Raw genomic sequence first — 23,674 nt, 5'->3', positions numbered from 1 at the left:
TAGGTGTTTTAAAACATCGTGTGGATGTAGCCTGACTGTAACGCACTTGGTTACATTTCACTACTGCATTATTTTGTGTCTAAAGCAGTAGCATGACAGGTTGATCTTTAAGATAGCTGGAGGGAGTGAAGTGACTCGGGATGACCATGAACATAATACCTTATGAATAGTAGCATGAAAGACCCACTCACCATCGCCTGCACTCTCAATTTTGCTTACTCTTTGTGTCACTGTTCTTTTTCCAAGAGACATTTCCACCCCCTACAGCTATAGATACACCCGCCTGGTGTTCCCTGTAGACTGACATGCCTGCGAAGATTCACACTTTGACCCCAGTAGCGGGGGACTTGTCTCCACAGTGGCTCCTGTTGACGCAAGCACATTTCTGACAAATGAAGGAGGAGATGACGAACGGTAATGAAGACGTGCCGAAGACTTAATATTAATAATATTAATAATATTAATAATATTAATTAATGCATCTATTTGACAGCTGAGGTTACTAGTTTTTAACATATTGCATACTAAACTTTTGCTATATTTTAACTTAAATTCATATTTTTCCACAATGCATACATTTGCTTTCTTGCGGAGATGTGAAGAATTATACCACTCTCATGTCTGTGTACTTTATATGTACGCCAGCAACCGCTTAGCTTAGCATTAAGACTGGAAACAGTTACCCTGACAGCCCTGAGAGGAAAGTGAGCAAAAAAAAAATGCTTCTATTTACAACATTGGGTTGTGGTGCAACTTCAGTCTCTTGTGATCAAAAGGCGTGGCCAGCTACATTGTTGGCGAGTGGCCGTTGAAGTGTTGGTGAAGCATTCATTATGTCATTAAGAAGCAGTTGGATGACGGAACGGAACAGGGCGAAACAAGAACATATGATTGGTTGACGCTTCGCTGCATCATTGGAGCGCTGAAAAAAGTTAGGACCAGCTCAACGTTTTTCGCAGCGCATCACACAGCGACCAGGGTCGGGTGTCAGTTTGTTGCTTCATGTCATCATCTCACATTGTAAAATGACTTAGCCTGTTGCTGTGTTGTTGTGAACACAGCATAAGAGAAACCGATTTAGTTCAGACTTAGAAAATGGATACCAGAATGTCTTCACTCACTTGCCTCTCAGGGCCTTCGCAGCAATAAAAACATACAGTGTGGTTTACTTTGGGCCATTACTTTAGCTGATTCATTAATACAATAATGGATGCTAATAATATGCAATGTTTGATAAGATAATGCTGTGTCAGCTGGCAGGTGCATCAAGCATCAACAACATACAGCAATATGAATTGCCTTTCAAATACTTAGTTGTCTGCGTCTTCCTTTTCTTGGATTCACTTCTACAGCCAATGCAGCACGTCTAGTAGTATCCAGTGACTATACTATAAGAAACCACAAAACGACTTGCAAATCCTGCTCTTTGTGGGTTATAAGAGGTGATGATCCAAACATTAGTGTAAGATCCGAAGGCACTAGATAAAGTGTCAAAATTGAGTTAGTTATTGGTCATCTAATCTCAGTGTACTCTATATTTCTGCAGCAAACATTAGAGCTCAACAGGTTTAACCAGTCCACTACTCTCATCATAAATGTATAAGACTTCTTTCGCCACCACCTCACCATCTTGTCTCTCCACCATATCACGCTCTCTCTCAGAGTGCTTCTCTTTTTAAACTCCTCAGGGGTGTCGTCAGTGTTTCTTGCGCTCCTCGCTCACTGGAGGGTGTGGGCGACTTTGAGTGCCAGAAGAGATTTGAATAACAGAGAGAGAGAGAGGGAAGAAATAAAAGGAAAAAGCACCACAAGCTCTCAGTCTTGCAGCAGCAAAGCGGAGACACAGGAATAACCATGCCTGAGCCAGTCCCTGCAGGTATGCAGATACTTTTTGTGAAAGCATAATTCATTTTAATTAGTTTGGAGACTGAGTTACAGTGGTGATGTTGATGCTTGGATTTGGGTTGCCTGGCTTGGTTGGAGATATTTTTTCTCTTGCAATAGTTTTATACTACTTATACATCTGAGGATATTGCAGAATGATATATATATAATTATATATAATGTCAGATTTCTTGATAAAAAAATATTGTATTGTGGTGTATGTCTAAGCTCAATTCATTATTCATTATGTTTATGTATAGTGTGTGATAAAAAAGAATAAAACAATCTGATGCAAATAAATATACTTATATTAGGTTTTGAAGAGGAGATTAGATGTATCTAAGAGCGTGATACCTGCTGTTATGGTGTAAGATACAAACTAATTAGTTTAATATTCAGTCTAACATACTGGCAAGATTTAGCTTAAATAAGACTCCCAAGTTACTCCCAAGTTACCCCCATGTGACCCACAGAAGTGTTTTGCAGCCCAACTGAAGAAAAGCAAAAAATATCAGATGACCTCAACGCTTACTGTGACGTATTCAATTTCATTCCGTGATCTGAGAGCAGAAACAATATTCGTAACAAAAACTATAATAGACTGAATATAATGCTTTAATGTCAAATTAGATTTGATTAAAAAAAAAGTTTGAATTTTGATATCACAATGGCAATGAACCAAATACTTGAAAAAATGATATAGAAATATCAAAAAGTGTTTATTTATATTTCTGATTAGAACGTTTATTTGTCTCTTGCTGCTGAAGATGCATGTGGCATTTAAATTACTGTGGCTCGACAGATTGGGCGTCTCATAAATACACACATTTTGCCTTTTTGTCTCCTTGTTGAAATCTGCCCATGAAGAATAGTTTAAAGTCCATAAATGATCACATAACCAGCTGCTATGACATCAGCCCAGAGAGAGCGACATCATGTTTAAAAGCTTCCACAAACAGTAACTACAGCAGGTACAGCAGGTAACACTGCTGCCTGCAGCTATATGTGTACTATTTCTGGACTGTACAGAGGGCCAGCTTGTGTTTCATGGTAGCTACTGTCGCTGACTAGTTCCATGTCCTTTACAGAAGTTAATACTAAATCATTTTTAATACAATATTCACAGTGGAAATTGGTTTCATTGTGTTACTATGACTTCCTTTCCTGAATTACAACAGCTTTTGATGCTTTTTAACAAAATCCAACATAAGTGGGCTAATAAACATGTTAAATGATTATATTAAACTTGACCCACCGGTATTTTCATAGAGACGTGCTTCGTAAAATTAGATATTATATTTTAAAAAAGCAAACACAAAGTAAAAGTTTGATTTCATATTATTTTGCAGATCAACTTTCCTTTTAAGATAAAATAGATAAATATATAAAGCTTGCTTTTCTCCCATAAAACTGTCACATGGCACCCATGGGTGAATGCTATTTTTCTTTAATGGTTGTTTGTCCTTTGTGGAGGCGCCTGTCCTCCAATTTGACCCTGTGTGGCTCTAAATCACTGTGGCAGACAGATAAGTGAATGCCATAGCCGACGAGTCTGTTAGAGGAGTTGAGTTTTACAGGGCAAGATTGTGGGAAGAGTGTTGAGCCCAAACCCCTCCATCTAATTTCTTCACCCCTCATGCTCCAATAGTGAATGTAATGGGCTTTGCTGGACGTGTTAGCGCATTACTGACAAATTGTACTGAGGATTATTTGGTTATTTTTTTCTGTATCTGTTCCCGTGCTAATCATTTCGCAGATCTAAGCTAGGCCCTCTTTATTTATATCCCAGAAACATTGCCAGGCACTGCTTTCATTCACCATATACAGCCACAGAGTTAATCCATGGAATGTGGATACGGTCCCACTTTCCTTTCGGTGTGTCAGCACCCCCCACCGTCATTCCAAGCCAAATTGGGGGTCGGATAACCAGCCACTGTGATTTAAACAGCTCAACAACTATATGCGTCTTACGATCCCATGAAACCGAAGTGGTAACATTTTCATCCTGATCTTACAGTCTAACGCCACTTATTTTTCCATGAATTAGGTCTGTATTTACACGCGGGATGAGTTGAAATGTTTTCTGTGCTGCTTCAATTAGCAGCCAGATCCCGCCCTAAGCTAACAGCTAAAAATACTTGGCAATAACCCGTGACCTTTTCCACTCCCTTTTATTTCTCATGAGTTCATAGAGTTTCACACATCCAAGCATATTCTTAAGATACGATTTTTGTTGCAACCCCCTTGCAATCCCATGTCAAATAAATCATTCCATCTAACATAAGAAATCTATCACTTCCATCCAGAGAGTTATATCATGGTCATCAGGCCTGATGCCCCCTCCTGAATGTGATGTTGTTCCAATGTACTCAATCAAGCACATGACAGTTTGCTAGTCAGTGGTTGGAAGCTATGGTATGATTCATGGTCGCAATCCCTTTCATCACTGTGACCTGAAAAAACACTATGAGGGCAAGTTGAACCATAACTGTTCTGAGAAGTGTATCCGTCCATATCCCAACGTTGTTCATCTTTCTGAGGATGCAGAAATGATGGAATTTATTTTCTCTCGGATAATAAACCACGCATAAAGGCACAACCTAAAATCCAATATACAAGCAGAAGAGCCTGTCACCAAAAATCAAACACAAGATGTAATGCTAGTTTCTACCTGCTGTCATTGCTCTATTGATGATGATTATTAACGGGAGGTTTAAAGACAGTTTTCCACCTGTAGCTCACAACTATTAATACCTTCATTTAGGTGCCTTCAAATACCATACGAAAAAATGCACACTTGCAACTGTATGAAACAAACTGTTTCTTATAGCAGATGAAAACTTTTAGATGATGTGCTACTGAGATATCTTCATAAACTTTGACGCATGCTGTTTAAAGACACCCAGACATAAGGTCAGACTGCAACCATACCTTTTTTTTTATGTCTGGGTCATTGCACACTAAATCAGGCTGTCAGTGGTAAACACAGAGACGTAAACAAAAAGTGAGGCGAAGACCTGCAGTGCCTAAACTGAACTCCAGAATATATGTAAGATAGAGGAACTCATTATGCTTCCAGAAATAAACTGAAGGTAACTTTAGACAAATATTTACAGTTAACTACAGAGAGCTTGATTACATACACTAACAAAATAGGGAACAGGGTAAAAGAAAGAATTATCCCACAAGGAAACAAACAAAGAAACCAAAAAAAACAGTATATCAAGTAAAAATCTACAACAACTTCGTTAACATATGAAACCATGGACAGTCTCTGAGGGGGACATTTAAACTGTGAGGAACAGCTGTGCAGAAGTTGATTACCACGCAGGATCAAAAAACGTGTTGGAGATGATCAAGACTCTCACCCCAAGTGGATTGACTTAGCAGATGCTAATGCAGATTTACTTTCGACGGAGGTGTTAAAACTTCTGACAGAAAGTGTGAAGTATTTACACCAAAGTCTTTGAGTTCACAATATTTTTCTTTTTTGTAAACGACAAAGTAACATGCGTATACTGTTCTTCAGTGGTGGGCCACAAAGTTATAGCTATTTTATAATTTAATATTTTTTCTTAAATACACTACATGTATTATAATTTAGAAAAATATTTTTCCCATCATCTTATTTTCTCATTGCACAGCTACCGTCTTCCTCAGGTGGTCTGCTTCCAGTGCAGCTTGTTTTAAGTAGAGCTTTTATCCAATCAGATTTCACCTCTGTGTCTCTAGGTAAGAAGAGAGGCCCAAGGCCTGCAGACTCACAAGTGAATCCCTTCGCAGTTTAAGTAAATGGGGACGATATTGTTGATTCTCATAGTCTTCAACCAATCAGATCTTTAGTTTGACATGTTGGGCGTATTCTTTGACGTGCCAGAGCCTGCTAACTGGCCTACAAGTACGTCAGCATTAACACGCAGCTCAGTTTTCAGGTGCAGCTCTGCAGTGAGGTGCAGCGTGCGCTGTGATTGGTCAGTGGGCGAGCACGTGACTATCGTGAAACGAAACTTAAGGAAGCTGGCAAAGCTTAGTTGGAGTAGTAAGAGTTCAAATTGAAAGATATGGAAGAAATTATAAAAAAAAATTTGCATTTTGCTTGGTGTAGATTATTATTTTTTTTACCTAGCTTTGTTTTTTAACACTCAATGGCTGAAGGAGGAGGAGAAACGGATTTGTGAGTTGGGATTTAACCGTGGGATTAAACTCTTTGTCAACAAAGAAAGGAGGATGGAGTTTGTCTTTAAGTGAAGAGCATTTCGTAAGTCAACTGCGTTTGTCTTTTTACATCTAATATCTGAATGGCCCTCGAGTGTGTAGCAGAATGCGTGTTGCTGCTGTTGTTTTCCCGTTAAGCTAGTTTAGCGTAGCCTCCCAGAACAGGTGCGGTGCCTCAGCTGTTTTTTGTTTTTTTTTCTTTTTGTTCCGGGTTCAGAGGTCACAGCCCGTTGTCTCCTACGTGAGCGCAGAAAACATTATATTTCTTACAATTTAAGCTTCTGCATTTTCCAAATGCACTAGTATTATTCAAACGTATTGTTCGGTTCGTAAGCCAAACGGTTTAATATGAATACGTGTGTTCAGCTGCAGGACAGCAGTGAAGGCCCAGGTATAAAATGCACAGCCCGCCACTGTTTCTTAAGAGTTCAGAGACTTCTGTTCTGTAAGAAGCCATATGAGCTAAACATACAGTAGCTGTATACAAATGCATTGCATTAAACACAGTGCTAATAAGATATCAGCCGTTTGCATGAGGACCCAGGTGGGCGCAGTCTGCCTACACTGCTGTATGAGAAATGATAAATAATGTTATGTGCATTACGACAGAACAGAGAGACAAAATAGAAATTATAACTTGCATACATTGTAAATTCATGACAGCTATTTTAGCAAGTTATTTAAGACAAACCTTAAGTGACCAGTAAAGCATGCGAGGTCAAGTGGGTTGACTATTCAAGGAAACTTGAAATAACGTGGCATGACTTCAGGCAGGTCATAAGACACCGTCCCTGGCCTTTAGCTGCTACTGCAGTTGCCCTCAGGGAGATACCCGAGGAGTTGGGTATATTATATGCATCTATTTCAGTTGAGAATTTCCTTTTACCAGATTTAGACCTCAACAATCCCACCCTCATCTCTCTGCACTCGAATCAAACTGACTGTTTGTCATCCTCTATTGCTCCAATTGGGCCATGGAAGCATTTCTCGCCAATAGGTGAAGATGGTAGAGTGAATTTATAAAATAAGTGGGGGATGAAATAATCATCGAATTACTATCTGGGTCAAGATATCCTTTTAAAGATTTGTGCTAGAGGCTATGCGGCTTGATATAAATTTCAAGGTGGCCGTCTCACAGAATGTGTATCCTCTTACCTGGTTGGTAGTCGGCCTATTTTAGATTTATGGACCGGGATTACTAGCTTTAGATGTACTCTAAACATTCCTGAAATGACAGTTGTAGATAATGCCATCAGTTTAAGACAAACATCCAGTTAGATATCATAAACTGATGGCAATTAAAAGAGGAAAATATGGATCAAGATCCATGATCACTTAATATTATTTAAGATAAAAGAGGGCATCCCAAATAACGTTAAACGGATTGTTAATATGTGTACAAATACAGTTTCTAATCATCTCCTCATTCTGTTTCTAATTCTCAGATAAACCGGAGGAGGGGCATGGTAAGTCAGCTTCTCCACCACATTTGCCTACTGACCTTTTGTGGGCCATCACATAGTGAATTAATTATGGCTCTCACATGTCAAGCAAACACAGGCTCTGACTCTGAGGGTGTTTAATCAGCATGCACCATCCTTCATTGAACTTTGAATTTAACGCGTGCACGCCAGCATATGTTTCTATATTTTTACCTTCAGGCATTTCCACTGAGAATCTAATGTACTGTAGATTATCAGGTTCAACTCAGCTGTCTTCAAACGATGTAACAGCACAGACGGCACAACGAGCAAAATGCTTTGGATCTCACAAGCCATGTTTCAGTGTGGTCATGTGATTTTATACGTTACACACTCATACAATCTGTTTGCTCAGCTGTTGTATATGTGTTTTCCAAAGGGGCTACCACGGTATTACTTTTCATTGTATGTCTCACAAAAATCCGTTAATTTTAGCCCCAGAGGAGCCAGCTGAAGAGGGTGAGGGACAATGATTTCTTCTTTTTCCCCCCTTTTTTGTGACTTTGAGTGATTCAGTGCATTCACACGGTGTTATTATGTGACATGGAGTGGGTTTGAGTTGAGTGTTGTGCATTTGAGCTAATCAGTCAGGGTAATTATCTGAATAAAACGGAACAAGTGGTTTTGCTGTAGATAATAAGTTGAACAATTACTGAGTCAACACGATAGGCCTGTAAGTCAATCACATCACATGAGACAACATGGAGCCGCTGAAGGGGGATAATGCAAATATTATGCCACTTTCATTCAGCGCGTTAGTGCTTCTTAGCGAGCCCACATGAGCATGCGTCACACGTGAAACTACATCTCGAGTGTGTGGCGACAGATTTTATTTCCTCAGTTTATTGTGACAATCTAATGTCAGAAATCAGCAAAGTGATGTCATGCACTCTGCACATGTTTGTAGCCTGCAGTGTATCACAGCAACATGTCAATCCATGTCTTTCTGATTTCTTGTCTTGTGTTGATGAACTGCCTAATGGGAATTAATATTCTTCTTTCCTTTTTGGTGTTTTTTGAGTGGAACAATGTTTTGATTTTTGAGTTGTTTAGCATGTTGGACAGAAATTATTCATATATATGAGGCAGACAACACAGGCCATCTGTGTGGATTTTAATATAAACTGACTAACAGAACAACTTAATCCATTTTTCACATCTGTGAACGCTCACAATGACCTTTGGGTTACAGTTCACTGTGGGCATGTGAAGTGTGATCACATCTCTATAGGTGTTCTGTTCACATGTTGTGGTTGAGTTTATCCGGAGATCGTCCTGTTTCCAATCACTTAACCATGAATTATATTTGCCCAGCTGAACTTCAGCAAAGGGAAGATGGTAGGCACCTCTTAGTGTCAGGGAATGATACAATTGTTCTGTTAACTTTTGCCTCAGCACCCTCAATTATGACTAGATATCGTCAATAATTACAGCCATTCATTTTCTTTAGATGCACTCCCCGCAGACGGAGGTAAGAAAGAATCCTGTACTTTGAATGTTCTGGTTCGATATGTCCGTCTATATAATCCATCCAATGTATTCACATATAAGTGTATACATGTGCCACTCAGTGTGAAAATTACACTATCCGCATGACTGTTGAATTTATACATTCTATTTTCAAAGCTCTTTCCCATTTGGCTCAGGTGACCTGCACACCTGTTTTGTTATGTGTTTTTTTGAACACCCCAAAAATACACGATTTATTTAAATTATTTAAATTATAAATATGCTCGTCAATGATTGATATGCTGCAATGACATACATTAAATAGCAGGATTAAAAAATGTCATGTTGAATGCCTTGTTTTTTTGTCATCACTGGACTGATACATATACTTTATAGTATATGCTATGTGTGAACTTAACCTTGGTTTGGTTTTACATTATTTGCAACATGGTCATTTCTGAAATGTATGTTGTACTTCCAGGTACAGTATAAAAGCATATATTGCATTTTAAGTTGTGGTTTCTGGGTGTCTCTACCATAAGTGTATGCATTTCTATGTGTTATATTTATCAACATATATATTTATTATTGCATGTAGTAACACTAAATGTGTAAAAGGAGAACAAGTCAACTTTTTATTAAATGTGATGGTGGATGGAGCTTCTGTTCTTTGTTCAATGGCCTCCGTTGCAACTGTGCGTGATCTGCAACAAGCATTTGCTTCCTAGCTGCTTTTTTTCAGTTGACTTTGCTTCCTTGTCTGCAGCAGATTCAGAAACTGATGGGGATGGTAAGGAAAGAGCAACGTTTATAGCGACATGTCTTTTCATTGTTTACTTTTGCTCTTCCAAAAGTGTGCTTTGAGTGTTTTATGTTTATGTCTAGTTTTGGTATTATGTGCTAGTCAAGATGTCACATAATATACATGTTAAGTGGACCTCTTATTGTTTGAAATATTTTGATTACTTCAATTTGGACTGAAATTAAGGAAAACTGTTCAACGTTTTTTTACAGAAAAAAATAAAATTTGGTTTCCATAGTTGTATTTAAGCCGTTTTTGGCTTAAGTGAAAACACGTTTCTCACTTTGCTCTGTAGAGAATTTTTACATTTTCTTCTCATTGTTGACTGACAGTCACAAGTTCTTTTGTTAGCCTCTCGCTTGCTTCTTGCCCTCATATCTTACAGATCCCATGAAAATCCCTGCTAAAAAAAAAAACCCTCAGAGCTTGCAACTTCTTGTAGCTCTGCAGTAGTTAGCCGAAGACAAAGCCACACCTCAGGCTTACGACATATCCTCTGCTGTGTAAAAGAGGAAAAAAGGTGTGACCTAATGTGGTCTCATCTGCAGTTTAGTGCGTAATGTTATCCTTGTCTCATTCACCGCTGATACATCTCACTGACAAATTATGCTGTTTAAATCCTTTGAGCAATTCAGAATTGTTTCCCCATGTGAAGAGTGCTGCGAATCCCATCCCATCTGCAAGCTATGATACCAGCTCTCTTTTGCCTTTGCCCCTCCGGCAATTTAAACAATGAGAATGGAAACACAGCTGTGGTTTATGTGGAGCATTTATTGTGGAACAATGGCAGCTGTTGCTGCTAACATATCAAGTGTCATCTGATTAGACGACACTTTTATTAACAGTATGCTGCACTAGGAAATGGCAAAGAGAGCTCAAGCAGCGAGGTCATCCAAGATACCTTAGCCAGTACATCGATGCCTCAAAACTGCACGATGAAAAGACATACTGGGTCATGTTTTATCCTCTATCTGATGGCCAAAGACTAAACCATGGTTGTATATCAGAGCTATGCAGTGTGACTCAGAAGTCAGCCATCTAAAAATGTCCACGCTACTCAGGTTTTACAAGTGAAATTCAAGAGCTTTTATTCATGTTACAAAGTGTCCTCTCTCAGCCACGCTCTTTCAAGGGCACAGCTCCAAGGGCGATGCATTGGAAGTCGATCTGGACTGATAAGGGGTGGATTGGATGGAGAAGGGTTAGGGATGTGACAAGACACCAGGGAGCTGAGGGAGCTGTGTAGGCTGCTAGTTCCTTGTGGTGCCCTTCAAATTATATGTGAAATGTCCCTGTAACTGCTGAGCCTGGGGGGGAATCACTGACATTAACAATCGTTTCCTCACTGGGACACAAGTCCATAATCTTCTGTGCAGTGCATATCATCACATGTTAAGGAGAGATCTGTTGCACACTGGCAGAGGTGGTTATAGCCAAAGACTCCTCCTTAAGGTGGTGTGGCTGGTTTGTGTCCTCACAACCACACTGCTATCTTGGGGAGGTTGGCTGGCGACCTGAAACTCACTCTAAACTATGACGTGCTAAGAAAAGAGAGGTCAAGCAGACAGGGGGAGCTCACCATATGCTCAGTTTGGTTACTGCCATGGATGTCACGTCCATAAATTACTTGTGTAATGAGTCCTGTGATGCTTCTAAGCTTTATCTCTTCTTGGCATTTATGAGTGCACATCGCATTCTCCGCCTTTCATGAATGTCCTTCACTGCATGTTGGGCTCTGCAAGCTCCTCCTGCAGTACAGAAGCATTGGTTGCCCAGAGGGAAGAAAGGTATACTGTTCTGCAGATGTACCAGACAGAGCTCAGCATAAGCTGCGACACATATAGGGGAAGGAAAAGACAAGCACGTTGGCAGTGTATGATTAGAGGAAAAACTGGAGCATGAAACAAAGAAGTAAAAGAGCTCAGCAAGTGGAAACTCTGCATAGTATAAACACCTTGTGGTTGTCTCTATCAGCTATGTGCCTACCACAGTGGGAGCACAGCTGCTTCTGTTGGGAAAGCTAGGTTTCGCAAAATGCAAATTTTACATGGTGAGGAAATTTAATTCAACATTTTAGCAAGTCGGAAGCATGGCTATCACGCACGCTAGGCTTAATCCAAAGACAGCAGCTGAAGAAAGTTCAGAGGGAAACCTGAGGACACTATTATTTGGTCAGAACTCTGCCCAGTCTAGATGCCAGGACATTCATATCCGATTTTAGCCATGGCAACAGGCTTATACAAAGACTAACCTGCCATAGGTGCACAGTTTGGCCAGAGTTGTTTTAGTCTCAGGGTATCTTGAGAGGGAAATGCGACAAACTTTTATACAAAGTATTATATTCGTAACACGTCATGGTCCTAAACAAAAAACAAACGAAATGTCTTTACACTTCAGTGGTGTATTTAGGCAGCCTGGGGTGCACATGCTCTGCATTGCCGTCTTAGCGACAAGCAGCAATATCAGTCCAAAAGAAGTAATCATGGTGATTTCAATTCACCACAAGTTTGGTGATTAAAAGCGCAGTAATCAACACATTTGATTACTTTATCTTTTGATTGATAACCTTCACGACCTTGATTCTGTTGTGGTTTGTACTTCACTGTGTGGTGTAATAATTCTACAGAATGATCATTCTGTAATTGCTGTTCACTTACCTCAAGAGTTTACACAGACTTATGGTACAGTATAACTGCAAATGGTTATACTTCCATATGCAGGGATGTTTGTTTTTCCCAGCCAAAGCAAACCCTGCAGAGGAGGGTAGGGATAAGCTGGAGGCACAGTTTCTGCATGCAAATGTGACGTTATGAAATGCAGTTGTATGCATCCTATGTGTTATGTATTAGTCAAATATGGCAAATAAAGATGTCAACCGATTGGATGTGTTTGGGCAAAGAATGACCAGAGGGATTTTTGAGTATCTTGAGTAACTTGCACTGTATAGTATGACTTCAATTAGACACCAATGTTAATGGCGTATGCATTGTTTACTCATTTGCACCTTGAATGCCAAATCTTTGATATGGGTGCTGATGTATGGAGGCCAACAGGTGCACTTGATCTTGCTATAAGGATAGCATGCCAACTTCTGATTCTGGATCAGTCTTTGCAAAATTAGAAGTGCACTTTAATCCGTTATGACTGGAGAGGACAGAAATTGCTGCTCTACTGGAAGTGTCCATACAGTACTGCGGAGTAACTCACTATAACATCACTACTTTCATGCCAAAGCACGAAACAATAGCACATAACATTTACTTTTCATATTTCTAATGTAATTTGTCAAGAAAAGCCAGAACATGGCTAATTGTGCTTAAAATCAAGTGCAAAACTGTAGTGGTTACATCTGTGATTTGTGTATTTGTGCATTTGTTAGGAAGGTGAGTCTAACTCTGCATACAAAACAGGTTTTGATATAGCTGATATAGTTTTAATGAAATGCTAGTTTGTGAATATTTGGGAATAAGAATACATTTTATTTGTATTACAATTTATTAAGCTACTCAAGGACACAATACATGGTAAAAAACAAACCAATAAAAGCAATAATAATAGACGCAACGCAGAGAGATGACATTATGAAAACAAAACAAAAAACATACATAACTAGCATCACAGGTTCAAAGCAGATTGAAAAAGATGAATTTTGAGTGCAGTTTTAAAAGTGGCGAGGTGCTGAGGGAGAGAGTTCCAGAGCGAGAGGGCAGAAACGGTTTACTTGTTATACTTCCTCCTCTGTGTTTGAGTGTTTTTTGCCAATTGTTGTTGGTTCATTATTTTGTGTTTATTGTGTTTCGTATACATTGTATGTGCGCAGTCTGTGTGCAGTTGTGATTCAGATTTGTTTCATAATTGTTGGTAAAATGTCCAAACATTTTACTGTGTCATTTGCACTTTGGTTTGTTGCACACTGAGGACATTGCCAATAACACTGAAGGGCTATTTTTAAAAAAACAAATTCAGAGTATATAAGGGAACTAACGTCTTTCTCCTCTTTTTCAGAGTCCGGGTCGACTGAGCTCAGTGGGCTCTTTGTCGAGAAGCCACAAGCAAATATAACCGCTGTTGCAGGTTAGAAATGCGAATGGATAAAATACGGCATGTAATGAGTCTGAGCTGAGTCTGGGAGCTGGTTTTTTACAGTGATCAGAGGGGTCGGGAAACAGTATAGCAATCCATACGGAGTGTGCTGATTACGTAATGTCATGTGACTTAATTGCTGTTTGTGAATGGCAGGAATGGATGTCACTATCATAGCCAAGGTTGATTCGACCACCCTGGCAAGAAAACCCACCATGAAATGGCTGAAGGGCAAGTGGTTGGACCTCGGCAGCAAGGCTGGAAAACATGTGCAGTTCAAAGAAACTTACGACAGGAATACTAAGGTTTGTGTTAGACAGAGAATCTGATTCTCTTCCTTCAGAAATAACTAAGACACTAAGAAGTAATTAAGCAATACCGCCACTCCCCCCCCAGATCTACACCTATGAAATGAAGATAATTAAATCGGTAGCCGGAGATTCTGGGGGCTACAGGTGTGAGGTGACGGCAAAAGACAAGTGTGACAGCTCCACCTTTGAGATCTCTGTTGAGGGTGAGTGACAACGGACTCTGGCCTGCCACGGCTGCTCACAGATTCCATACGTGCAGATGTTTTGATCTGATCCAGCCCAAATGTGCATTCTCTGCAACTTCTCTTGTTACAGCTGCACAGCAGGAGGTGCAAGCAGATATTTTGTCTGCCTTCAAGAGAGCGTAAGGGCACCTGTGTTTGCATTTCAGCTTGTCTCAGTGGCGTATGTGAATACACAAAATGGAAAAAACACATACATAGACTATTTATAATGTGTTTGTGTGTGTGACTGTGTTTTTCAGCACAGATGGTAGATGACAGTATAGTAAATTGAATGTGCCATGTCAGATGGTATGCCTGATCCTGATTACACTGTATGCTTTGTATACTATACGTCTGTTTCCGTACAAACAGGGATGGTGGAGAGGACGACGGAAATCTGGATTTCAGTGCTCTGCTGAAAGCTGCGAAGAAGTGAGAAAATGGGCACTATTTGGTTTGCAAAGATATCGAGCACACAATACGATTGTTTCCTTGAAGAAAGAAAGTGTTGCTTCTCCAGTCCCAATTGCATGCCTGTCCCTTTCTCTTGACTAACAGGAAGAAGGTAAAAGAGGAACCAGAGATCGACGTGTGGGAATTGCTTAAGAGTGCTCATCCGAGCGAGTACGAGAAAATCGCCTTTGAGTATGGCATCACTGACCTGAGGGGCATGCTGAAACGCCTGAAAAAGATGAAGGTCGTCGAGCCCAAGTATAGCGATGGTAAGTCAGATTTAACCTCAGAGGATGTGGAGAGGTAAGGACAACAGGGGAGGGAAACGGGCAAGAGGAAAGGCACCATGAAACTGGACAGAGAGGGGAGGTTTTCACTAACTGATGAGTTGCTAATTCTTCATTTGATCATTTCTGTCCACAACCCCAGCTTTCCTGAAGAGACTCGACTCTTGCTACTCGGTGGAAAAGGGCAAGAAGATTGTCCTGAGATGCGAGGTGGTCGATCCTGACATGCAGGTCAAATGGTTGAAGAACGGCCAGGAGATCAAACCCTCAGCCAAGTACATTCTTAAAAGCAGAAGCACATGTACACACACACACACACACACACACCAGTTGTCGTTAGTTCACATAAAACACCTTTAGTGTCTTTTTTCACCATGCTAAGCTCCATGCAAGAAATTCGCTTAATTAAAGTGCGTTGAGCTGTATCACATTAATTCATGCTTAGATGGACTTGATGGGCAGTGTTTAAAATGATCTTAGCCACAAAGTCATGCTCATCAGCAGGTTTTATTTTTAGGCAGTCATAAGGAGCCTCCCAGGGGTTAAAGGACCAGTGTGCAGGATTTTGTGACATCAAGCGGTGAAACATGACGGTGCAACATGGGGGTTTTCTCAGAAGACGACACGCTCCCTATGACGATAGGCAAGGCTCATTCTAAACTAACAAAACCACAACCATTATTAGTTCCTGGTGATTATACACTAATGGGAATATAATGGATATTACATTCCATTTCTGCCAAAAGATCCCCCTAAAACCTACGCACTGGCCCTTTAAACAAGTCTCACTGCCAATACATCTTATGCCTTATGTACACCAATGCAGATAAATAAATAAATAAAGACACAAGGTTAGGGGCAATAGGTTGTCTTTTATTACACACTTATCAATAATATGCGTTCAGTTCCCAAGCATGACATCAACTGGACTAAGGACAGGTTTGGATGAATGTGATATGCAAAGTCAAATACACAGAGAGAAAGTACTACAAAAAGGTAAGATGCAATGAAGCTACACTGTCAAATGACTCAAGCAGCCAACACTCTGGAGGTAAACAACATGCTTGAAAACCCTAAACCCGAGTGCTTTGGCTCAGGTTTTAAAAAAAGGGAAGCAAATAAATATGTTATGAAAAAAAACATGAATACACTAAAAAAGCAGCTGACAACCAGTGCCCATGTGTGCAAAAAAAAGGCTCTGAAATGATTGCTTTATTCTCCAAAACATCAAAATACCAATCACAAACGTACCAAAATAAGAAACACTATACAATGTGTAATATAGAATAGAATACAAAAAGAAAAGGGAGAACCGAAACTAGATTAACTCAATTAAATTGTCGGCGGGGGACCACTAGCCTCGTCCGCGCAGTATATTTACCACTTGTCATGGAGAATGAAAAGCTACACCTGCATGCCTCACATATGCAATATAGATTACAAATTACAAACTGTTAACACCGTCTTTAAATTGTACTTGAAGCAGTCTGTGAGTTGTGAAAAATAGGCAACATCACTTTAAGTTAGGCCTACATTTCAAATAAAACCTACACTATTTTTTCTCAGTATGATTATTTGAAGACATTTGTGCTAAAATATATCACTGGCTTGATCAAGGAATACTTTTAATCTATTTGTCACTTTTCAAGGTACATCATGGAGGCAAACGGGAACGTCAGAACTCTCACCATCAGTCGGGCGACCCTGGCTGATGATGCTGCGTATGAGTGTGTGTTTGGAGATGACAAGTGTTTCACCGAGGTCTTTGTCAAAGGTGCAGCATCTTTTCTTTTTGACAGTTCATCAGCAATAAAAAACCGGACGTAATTCATGTGAGGTTGTAAACCTCATGGCAATAGCATTGAGTTCCTACTGAATGCATGGATCATGACGTCCCTCTCTGCTCTTCCCAGAGCCCCCTGTGACCATCAGCAAGCTGATGGACGACTATCATGTGGTTGTTGGAGAGAGAGTAGAGTTTGAGATCGAGGTGTCGGAGGAGGGCGCCCACGTCATGTGGTCAGTAATTAATAATTATTGCAATAATTTAGCAATAATGGCTCAAAGCATTTTTTAGCAGTCATTGAATGGTGGCAACATCATAGCACGTCCTGTAAATTTACATCAGACTCACGCTTGCTGTTACTATTAACTATTAAACATTTAGCAGTGACGTGTTTCAAAGAAATGTGCTCATTTTTTACTATTTTCCAGGTACTTTGAGGATATAGAGCTTCTAAAAGAGCAAGACTCCAAGTATCGCATTAGGAAGGATGGAAGGAAGCACTGTCTTATCCTCCAGGAGGCTACGCTGAATGACATCGGAATGTACCATGCTTGGACAAACGGGGGCCATACCAAAGGAGAGCTGGAGGTGGAAGGTACCACTGGAAAATATTATATTCTAATTTGGGTTTTAGTGTGTCAAGTGTTTTGAAAGCAGACTTTATTTTACATAGACTTGCTATATTTAGTCTGGGTTTTCTGTCATTTAAATGCAGTGCTGAGGATGCAGCTGAATTTAACTGCTGGCCCAAGGTCTTAAAGCCTCTCTTTACAAATAAACTAACAACTCATGGCAGTGGGTGTCAAGATGTTGCAATCATGGACCTTATTCTCCCACCCCCCCACCCCTACCTGCATACTCTCTTCTCTCCAGCCTGAACTGTTCTCTTGTGGTTTCCAATGTCTTATTCAGAAAAACAACTGGAGGTCTTGCAGGACATTGCTGACCTGACAGTCAAGGCAACAGACCAGGCTTTGTTCAAGTGCGAGGTGTCTGATGAAAAGGTCACAGGAAAGTGGTTCAAAGACGGAGCGGAGGTCTTGCCAACTGATCGCATCAAAATGACTCACATTGGAAGGTACAAGGACATAAAGATATATTCAAGTGCATTTTTTGAATATTTGTCATAACTAAGGATCAAACACATCTTGCATTTTTCGCCTATGTGTCATTTTTTTCCTTGCTCAATATCTTCTGTGTTACTTGTTTCAGGTTTCATCGACTGATTATTGATAATGTGAAGCCAGAAGATGCTGGAGACTACACATTTATTCCTGACGGATACGCTCTCTCAATTTCTGCCAAACTCAACTTCTTGGGTGAGAAATAAAAAATGATTACAAAGGTGCTATCATGGATGCATTAATCATCAGCAGCCTACATAATAAAGTCATCTCCTTTTTTTTATTCTCAAAACAGAAATTAAGGTTGACTACGTGCCAAGACAAGGTAGGCAGCCTTGCATTACCTCACTTCACAAATATTTCAAATCTCTTTTAATCGTCGTATCTCAAACCCAGTTCCTCACGCACTCTTACTTTGTATGTTGTACATTAACCAGATCCTCCAAAGATCCACCTGGACACCACCGGAAACATGGTCTCACAAAACACCATCATTGTGGTGGCAGGCAACAAGCTGCGCCTGGATGTGGAGATCACAGGAGAGCCAGCACCCACCGTTGTGTGGTCGAAAGGAGATCAAGTAAGTATGTGACAAGTAAAGGGTCGTCACCAAATGAATGTTCATTTCGGTTTGCATAACTTGTCACGAGTGTGTGCATTTATCAGAGACGAGTCATCCGGAAGACATAACTTAGCTAACATAACAGCCAACTTCAATATGACAGGAAAAAGATGTTTCCAAAATGACCACTTGCTTTTTCACGGCCATGGCGTCCATGATGTTGGAAGGTCAGACTAACCTGTTTGTGCAGCATGGCCTGTTTTTTAATTATGATTCTGTGCTCTTTATCTCCTCTCCCTCTGTGTCTCTGTCACTCGGCTTCAGTTAAATGCCACTTCACCAGAAAACAAAACTGCCGTTCTGTTGAGATATGGCCCAACCAATGGGAATGTTTGTGCCCACGGGCAGTTAGGGGGCAGAGGGGTGCAAAGGAGACTGTCCCTGATGTATTCGGTCAGAGTGCCAAAGTGCCCTTTTTGGAAACAGGATATGTCTGTGTCGTAGTGGGACAACTCCATGATTCATATTTTGCCTCGGTTTCACATCACTATAATGCTTTGGTGACCACTGGTAAGCTAAAGTGCTGCCAGAGTCTCCCTCTGGTCAACTCAAATGTCTCATGAATGTCCTTTTGTGATTTGCCCCAAAGCCTCTCTGTTTGTGCCGCTCTGCGTGGCTTTTAGGGTGAACCCTGCTTCTAACCTTTCTTTAATTTTCACACCTCCACCCCAGAGAGTCTTTGCACAACCCTGACGAAAGAGAACTGTTATATAGATTTTAGTGACAAGCAACCCAAATTTTGGAGAGTTAAAATGTCGCTCTTAATCACCTCTGACTTGTTTAGTTAGCTCTGCTTGACTCAGATGTTGCTTCCTAAAGAAAAAATTGCATATTGCACCTTTAGCACATCAGATGCACTGTGCCGATTTGAACGACTAGTACAACGTTACCCAGGGCGCTTACACTCTGCAACTTTCCCTTTTGTTAGCAAATTACAGCCACCGAAGGGCGCCTAAGGGTGGAGGCCAGGAAAGACCTGAGCTGCTTCGTCATAGAGGGGGCAGAGAGGGAAGATGAGGGCAACTACACCATCTGTGTTACCAACCCTGCTGGAGAGGACAAGGCTATGCTGTTTGTGAAGATTGTGGGTAAGTGAAGAGCTTATAGTAGAATGGCAACCGGTAGTAACTGATGTGCCGCCATGTGGTTTACAATTCCCCAGTTTCAAATTATTTATATGTATTTCAAACCTCTCTAATGTACGTTAACACTAACTGTCATCTTATTTTAGATGTGCCTGACCCCCCTCAGAATGTGAAATGCCTATCAGTGGGAGAGGACTGCGCCAGCATGGTTTGGGACGTCCCTGTATTTGATGGCGGTGCACCACTCAAAGGTAAAGGATACATTTTGTCTTAACCTTTTCATATCTAATGCGCTATAGGGTTTCTGGGTGTCTTAAATTATTTTTCTGTTTTTTTTCCATCAGGTTATCTCATGGAGAGGAAGAAGAAGGGCTCCTCAAGATGGACGAAGCTCAACTTTGATGTGTATGAATCGACTTCATATGAGGCTAAGAGGATGATTGAAGGTGTTATTTATGAGATGAGGGTGTTTGCTATCAACAGCATTGGCATGTCTCAGCCAAGTCTCACCTCCAAACCCTTCATGCCTATTGGTACGTATCGCAGCCATCTTCACTGAGTCTTCCTTAGCTTCCTCCCTCTGTGCGGTCCTCACCTTCTGTCACCCCACTCCACTGATTCTCTTGGGTCTCTCTTCCTGTCACCCTCAGCCCCGACTAGCGAGCCAATACGTCTGTCAGTGCATGATGTGACAGACAGCACGTGCACCCTGAAGTGGCTCGCCCCAGAGAAGATTGGAGCTGGAGGCCTGGATGGCTTTCTTATTGAATACTGCAAAGACGGAGGTGATGAAACTAATAGTTCTGTTTAGAAAAATCTGAGCATTCACTGGCAATTTAACAAGATTCTTGAATTAAATTAGAACTTAAGGGTATGTATGTGATAGCTGAATTTATTTTTAAAAACGGCACAGGTTTATGTCCATAATGCTATCACAATGAATGTATGTAATAAAGAGAACAAAAACCTAACAAGCAACAGGATTGAAATCCCACTCACTGTGATTTACTGCATGTAATTCTCTTTTATTTCAGACACTGAGTGGGTGGTGGCAAACCAGGAGCTTTGTGAAAGGCAGGGATTTGTGGTGCGTGGCCTGCCCGTGGGAGAGAAGATCAACTTTAGGGTGGTGGCAGTAAACATCGCTGGACGCAGTCCTCCAGCTCTGCTGTCACAGCCCGTCACCATCCGTGAGATCATGGGTGAGTCAGTCAGGATGAGTTGTGAACGAGTCAAAGAGCAACCTCATATTGAGTTACTGAGCTTGCTATGGTTTATATCGGCAAATGCTTCATACTACAATTTCTTTTCATGCTTTAGAGTATCCTAAGATCCGCCTCCCTCGCGACCTGAGAACAAAGTACATCAGGAAAGTAGGAGAAAAGATCAACCTGACCATCCCCTTCCAGGTTAGAAACAAACCTGATGTTTCATATTTTGCATGTGAAGCTGTGTTACGATATACTAAAATAAACCATATGAAAATAAATACAAGTGAGATGTACAAAAAGATGTACAAATATAGGCATTATGACTATTTACCTTTAAAGGGGGACTGTGTACAGGTGTTACTGCAGATCCTAAAACATTTTATGCAGCCTTTTGTGGCTGCAGAGGGAGCTGCATTGAAGAAATGACATCTCTGGTTCCGCTGCATCGATTTTGATATTCTTTTTTAATGTCCACCGTTAGTCAGTGTTATAGGAGTTCAATGCTAAATTGGGGGCATACATTATTTCATATCCAAGAAATAATTACGAGGAAATCCTTTTCATCCTGAACAATGGGTCACTTTTGTGTCTTATAGGGTAAGCCACGTCCTGTCGCAACCTGGTACAAAGATGGTCAACCCATCGACCCCACGATGGTCAGCATCCGCAACTCAAATGTGGACACCATCCTCTTCATCCGCCAAGCAGAGAGAGAGCACTCTGGAACGTATGAGCTGGTGCTGAAGATTGAGAACATGGAGGACAGAGCCAGCATTGTCCTCAGGATTGTGGGTAAGGTTGTCAGCTCTCTGCAACAGCGGACGTCCGTTTCTACTTTATCTGTCCGTGTCTGCATTTCAGCGAGAACTATTCATTTAAGAAAAAAATCTATTTGAAGAAAAGCACTCCTTGGACGATCTGAAATTCATCACAACTGCAATGAAATTAACATCTGACATTTATTCCATCCAGATAAACCTGGACCTCCTCAGAACCTGAAGGTGACAGACGTCTGGGGCTTCAATGCAGCTCTGGAGTGGCAACCCCCCAAGGATGATGGCAACTGTGAGATTTCTGGATACACCATCCAGAAGGCAGACATGAAGACTAAGGTGAGAGAGGAAGCGGAGGTAGTGTTTCAAACTTACAGTGGATCAACACTATGGTCACCTGCTTTCAGGGCCTGCAGCTCAACTATAGTGCTGAGATTACCTCTAGCCAGTGTTTGACACTTGGTTTATTCCATATGCTCAATTTGTGGTTCACCTTTTTCTCTCTTTTCAGGAATGGTTCACTGTTTACGAGCACAACAGACGGCCAAACTGCACATCTTCAGAGCTGATCATGGGCAATGAATACATGTTCCGTGTCTTCAGTGAAAACCTCTGTGGCCTGAGCGAGGAGGCGCGCGTAAGCAAGAACACGGCCGTCATTGCCAAGACAGGTGTGTGCATGTGGTTTGCATTTAATACCATCATTGGAGATGTCAAGTAAAATGTGCCATGCCAGCTATGATTTATGGGAGTTGACCACGTTTGCCTGTCCTCCCACCCTTCTCCATAGCACTGGACCACAAAAAAAGCCCCTACAAGGAGAAAGAGATAAGCTGTATGCCCAAGTTTACTCAGCCCCTGGTTGACAGATCCGTAGTGGCCGGTTACAGCACCGCCATCAGCTGCTCCGTGAAAGGCTACCCCAAGGTAAACATGCATGTTAAAATAGCCTGTGGAGCATGAGTCACAGGAGGAGACGGACAGCGCCGGTTCTCATAAGCAAATTAAAGTCTGAAGTTCCCTGTAAAAGGGATTTGTATGCAAACAGTTGCCTTTCATATCAAACAACGCTGCATAAAAAGAAATTCTTCTATCTAAAAATTTGATTTGTTGCACCTGATTATTTACTAATTTGACTTTTTCACGTCTCAGCCTAAGATTGTTTGGATGAAGAACAAGATGATCCTCGGTCAGGATCCCAAGTTCTTGATGCGGAACTACCAGGGAGTGCTGACCCTCAACATTCGCAAGCCAGGCACCTTCGACGCAGGGAAATACACCTGCATGGCTGTCAATGAGCTGGGCAAGGACGAAGTGGAGTGCAAGCTGGACGTCCGAAGTAAGAGCAGAGGGGATGAGAGGTTGGAGGCAGATGGGAGGGGAGGGATGATGGAGGAGGGAGAGAGTTGGTAATATGACTGCAAGACGAGTTTCTTTTGTTGGGTGGAATGGAGACGATTAGTACGTGGTTAGTTTTGATTATGGGATACACACTCAAAGCTGACTGTGTTCACAATGACAGCTGCAACAGAATTGAATTGTTTGAATGTGGATATTAAAAAACAGTACTTGCCATTCAATTTGGATTTATTTCAACAAAATCTAACTCTTATCATCTGTCCTGTCATCCCACAGTGGCCAGAGATCCAGACAAGCAGTGAGAAAACGAACAGCAAAGAATTTGAAATGATTTGAGCCAAACAGTGAATGAGTACACACTGTCAAGGGTGAATCTAATAAAACATAGTGATGCCTTCTATAAATAATTGTTTATTTTGAATGTTTCATTTTTTATGTATATTATTTTAGTCATACAAACATTATACAGAGAAGCTCACAAACTTTCCACACACCCAATCAGGATCTAAGATTTTAAATACATGG

General features: G+C 40.9%; 1 protein-coding gene across 1 annotated transcript; it reads left to right on the top strand.

Moving 5' to 3' along the window:
• The first annotated feature begins 1,806 nt into the window (after positions 1-1,806).
• On the top strand, positions 1,807-23,556 carry LOC142951285 (myosin-binding protein C, fast-type-like). The gene is made up of 29 exons (XM_076092783.1): positions 1,807-1,876; positions 7,545-7,565; positions 9,031-9,051; positions 13,837-13,905; positions 14,071-14,219; positions 14,311-14,428; positions 14,541-14,589; positions 14,822-14,881; positions 15,008-15,171; positions 15,332-15,464; positions 16,839-16,963; positions 17,103-17,208; positions 17,404-17,570; positions 17,888-18,053; positions 18,188-18,294; positions 18,395-18,424; positions 18,537-18,679; positions 19,650-19,809; positions 19,953-20,057; positions 20,151-20,339; positions 20,457-20,591; positions 20,841-21,008; positions 21,127-21,215; positions 21,614-21,809; positions 21,990-22,129; positions 22,302-22,461; positions 22,581-22,717; positions 22,943-23,129; positions 23,426-23,556. Exons 1-29 carry the CDS (start codon positions 1,855-1,857, stop codon positions 23,449-23,451), a joined length of 3,342 nt encoding a protein of 1,113 aa, XP_075948898.1. The 5' UTR covers positions 1,807-1,854; the 3' UTR covers positions 23,452-23,556.
• The last annotated feature ends 118 nt before the right edge of the window (positions 23,557-23,674 follow it).

The sequence above is a fragment of the Anarhichas minor genome, unplaced genomic scaffold (genome assembly GCF_050575085.1).
Source record: "Anarhichas minor isolate MPS153535 unplaced genomic scaffold, ASM5057508v1 ptg000017l, whole genome shotgun sequence".
Taxonomy (NCBI): Eukaryota; Metazoa; Chordata; class Actinopteri; order Perciformes; family Anarhichadidae; genus Anarhichas; species Anarhichas minor.
This window is presented reverse-complemented; position numbering and strand designations above follow the sequence as displayed.

Excerpts from the sequence above, each read along its gene's own strand:
- LOC142951285 (XM_076092783.1), top strand. The coding sequence starts at position 1,855 with ATGCCTGAGCCAGTCCCTGCAG. Across the intron at positions 14,220-14,310 it reads CTTACGACAGGAATACTAAG|ATCTACACCTATGAAATGAA; the intron begins GTTTGTGTTAGA and ends CTCCCCCCCCAG. Across the intron at positions 21,810-21,989 it reads CATTGTCCTCAGGATTGTGG|ATAAACCTGGACCTCCTCAG; the intron begins GTAAGGTTGTCA and ends TATTCCATCCAG.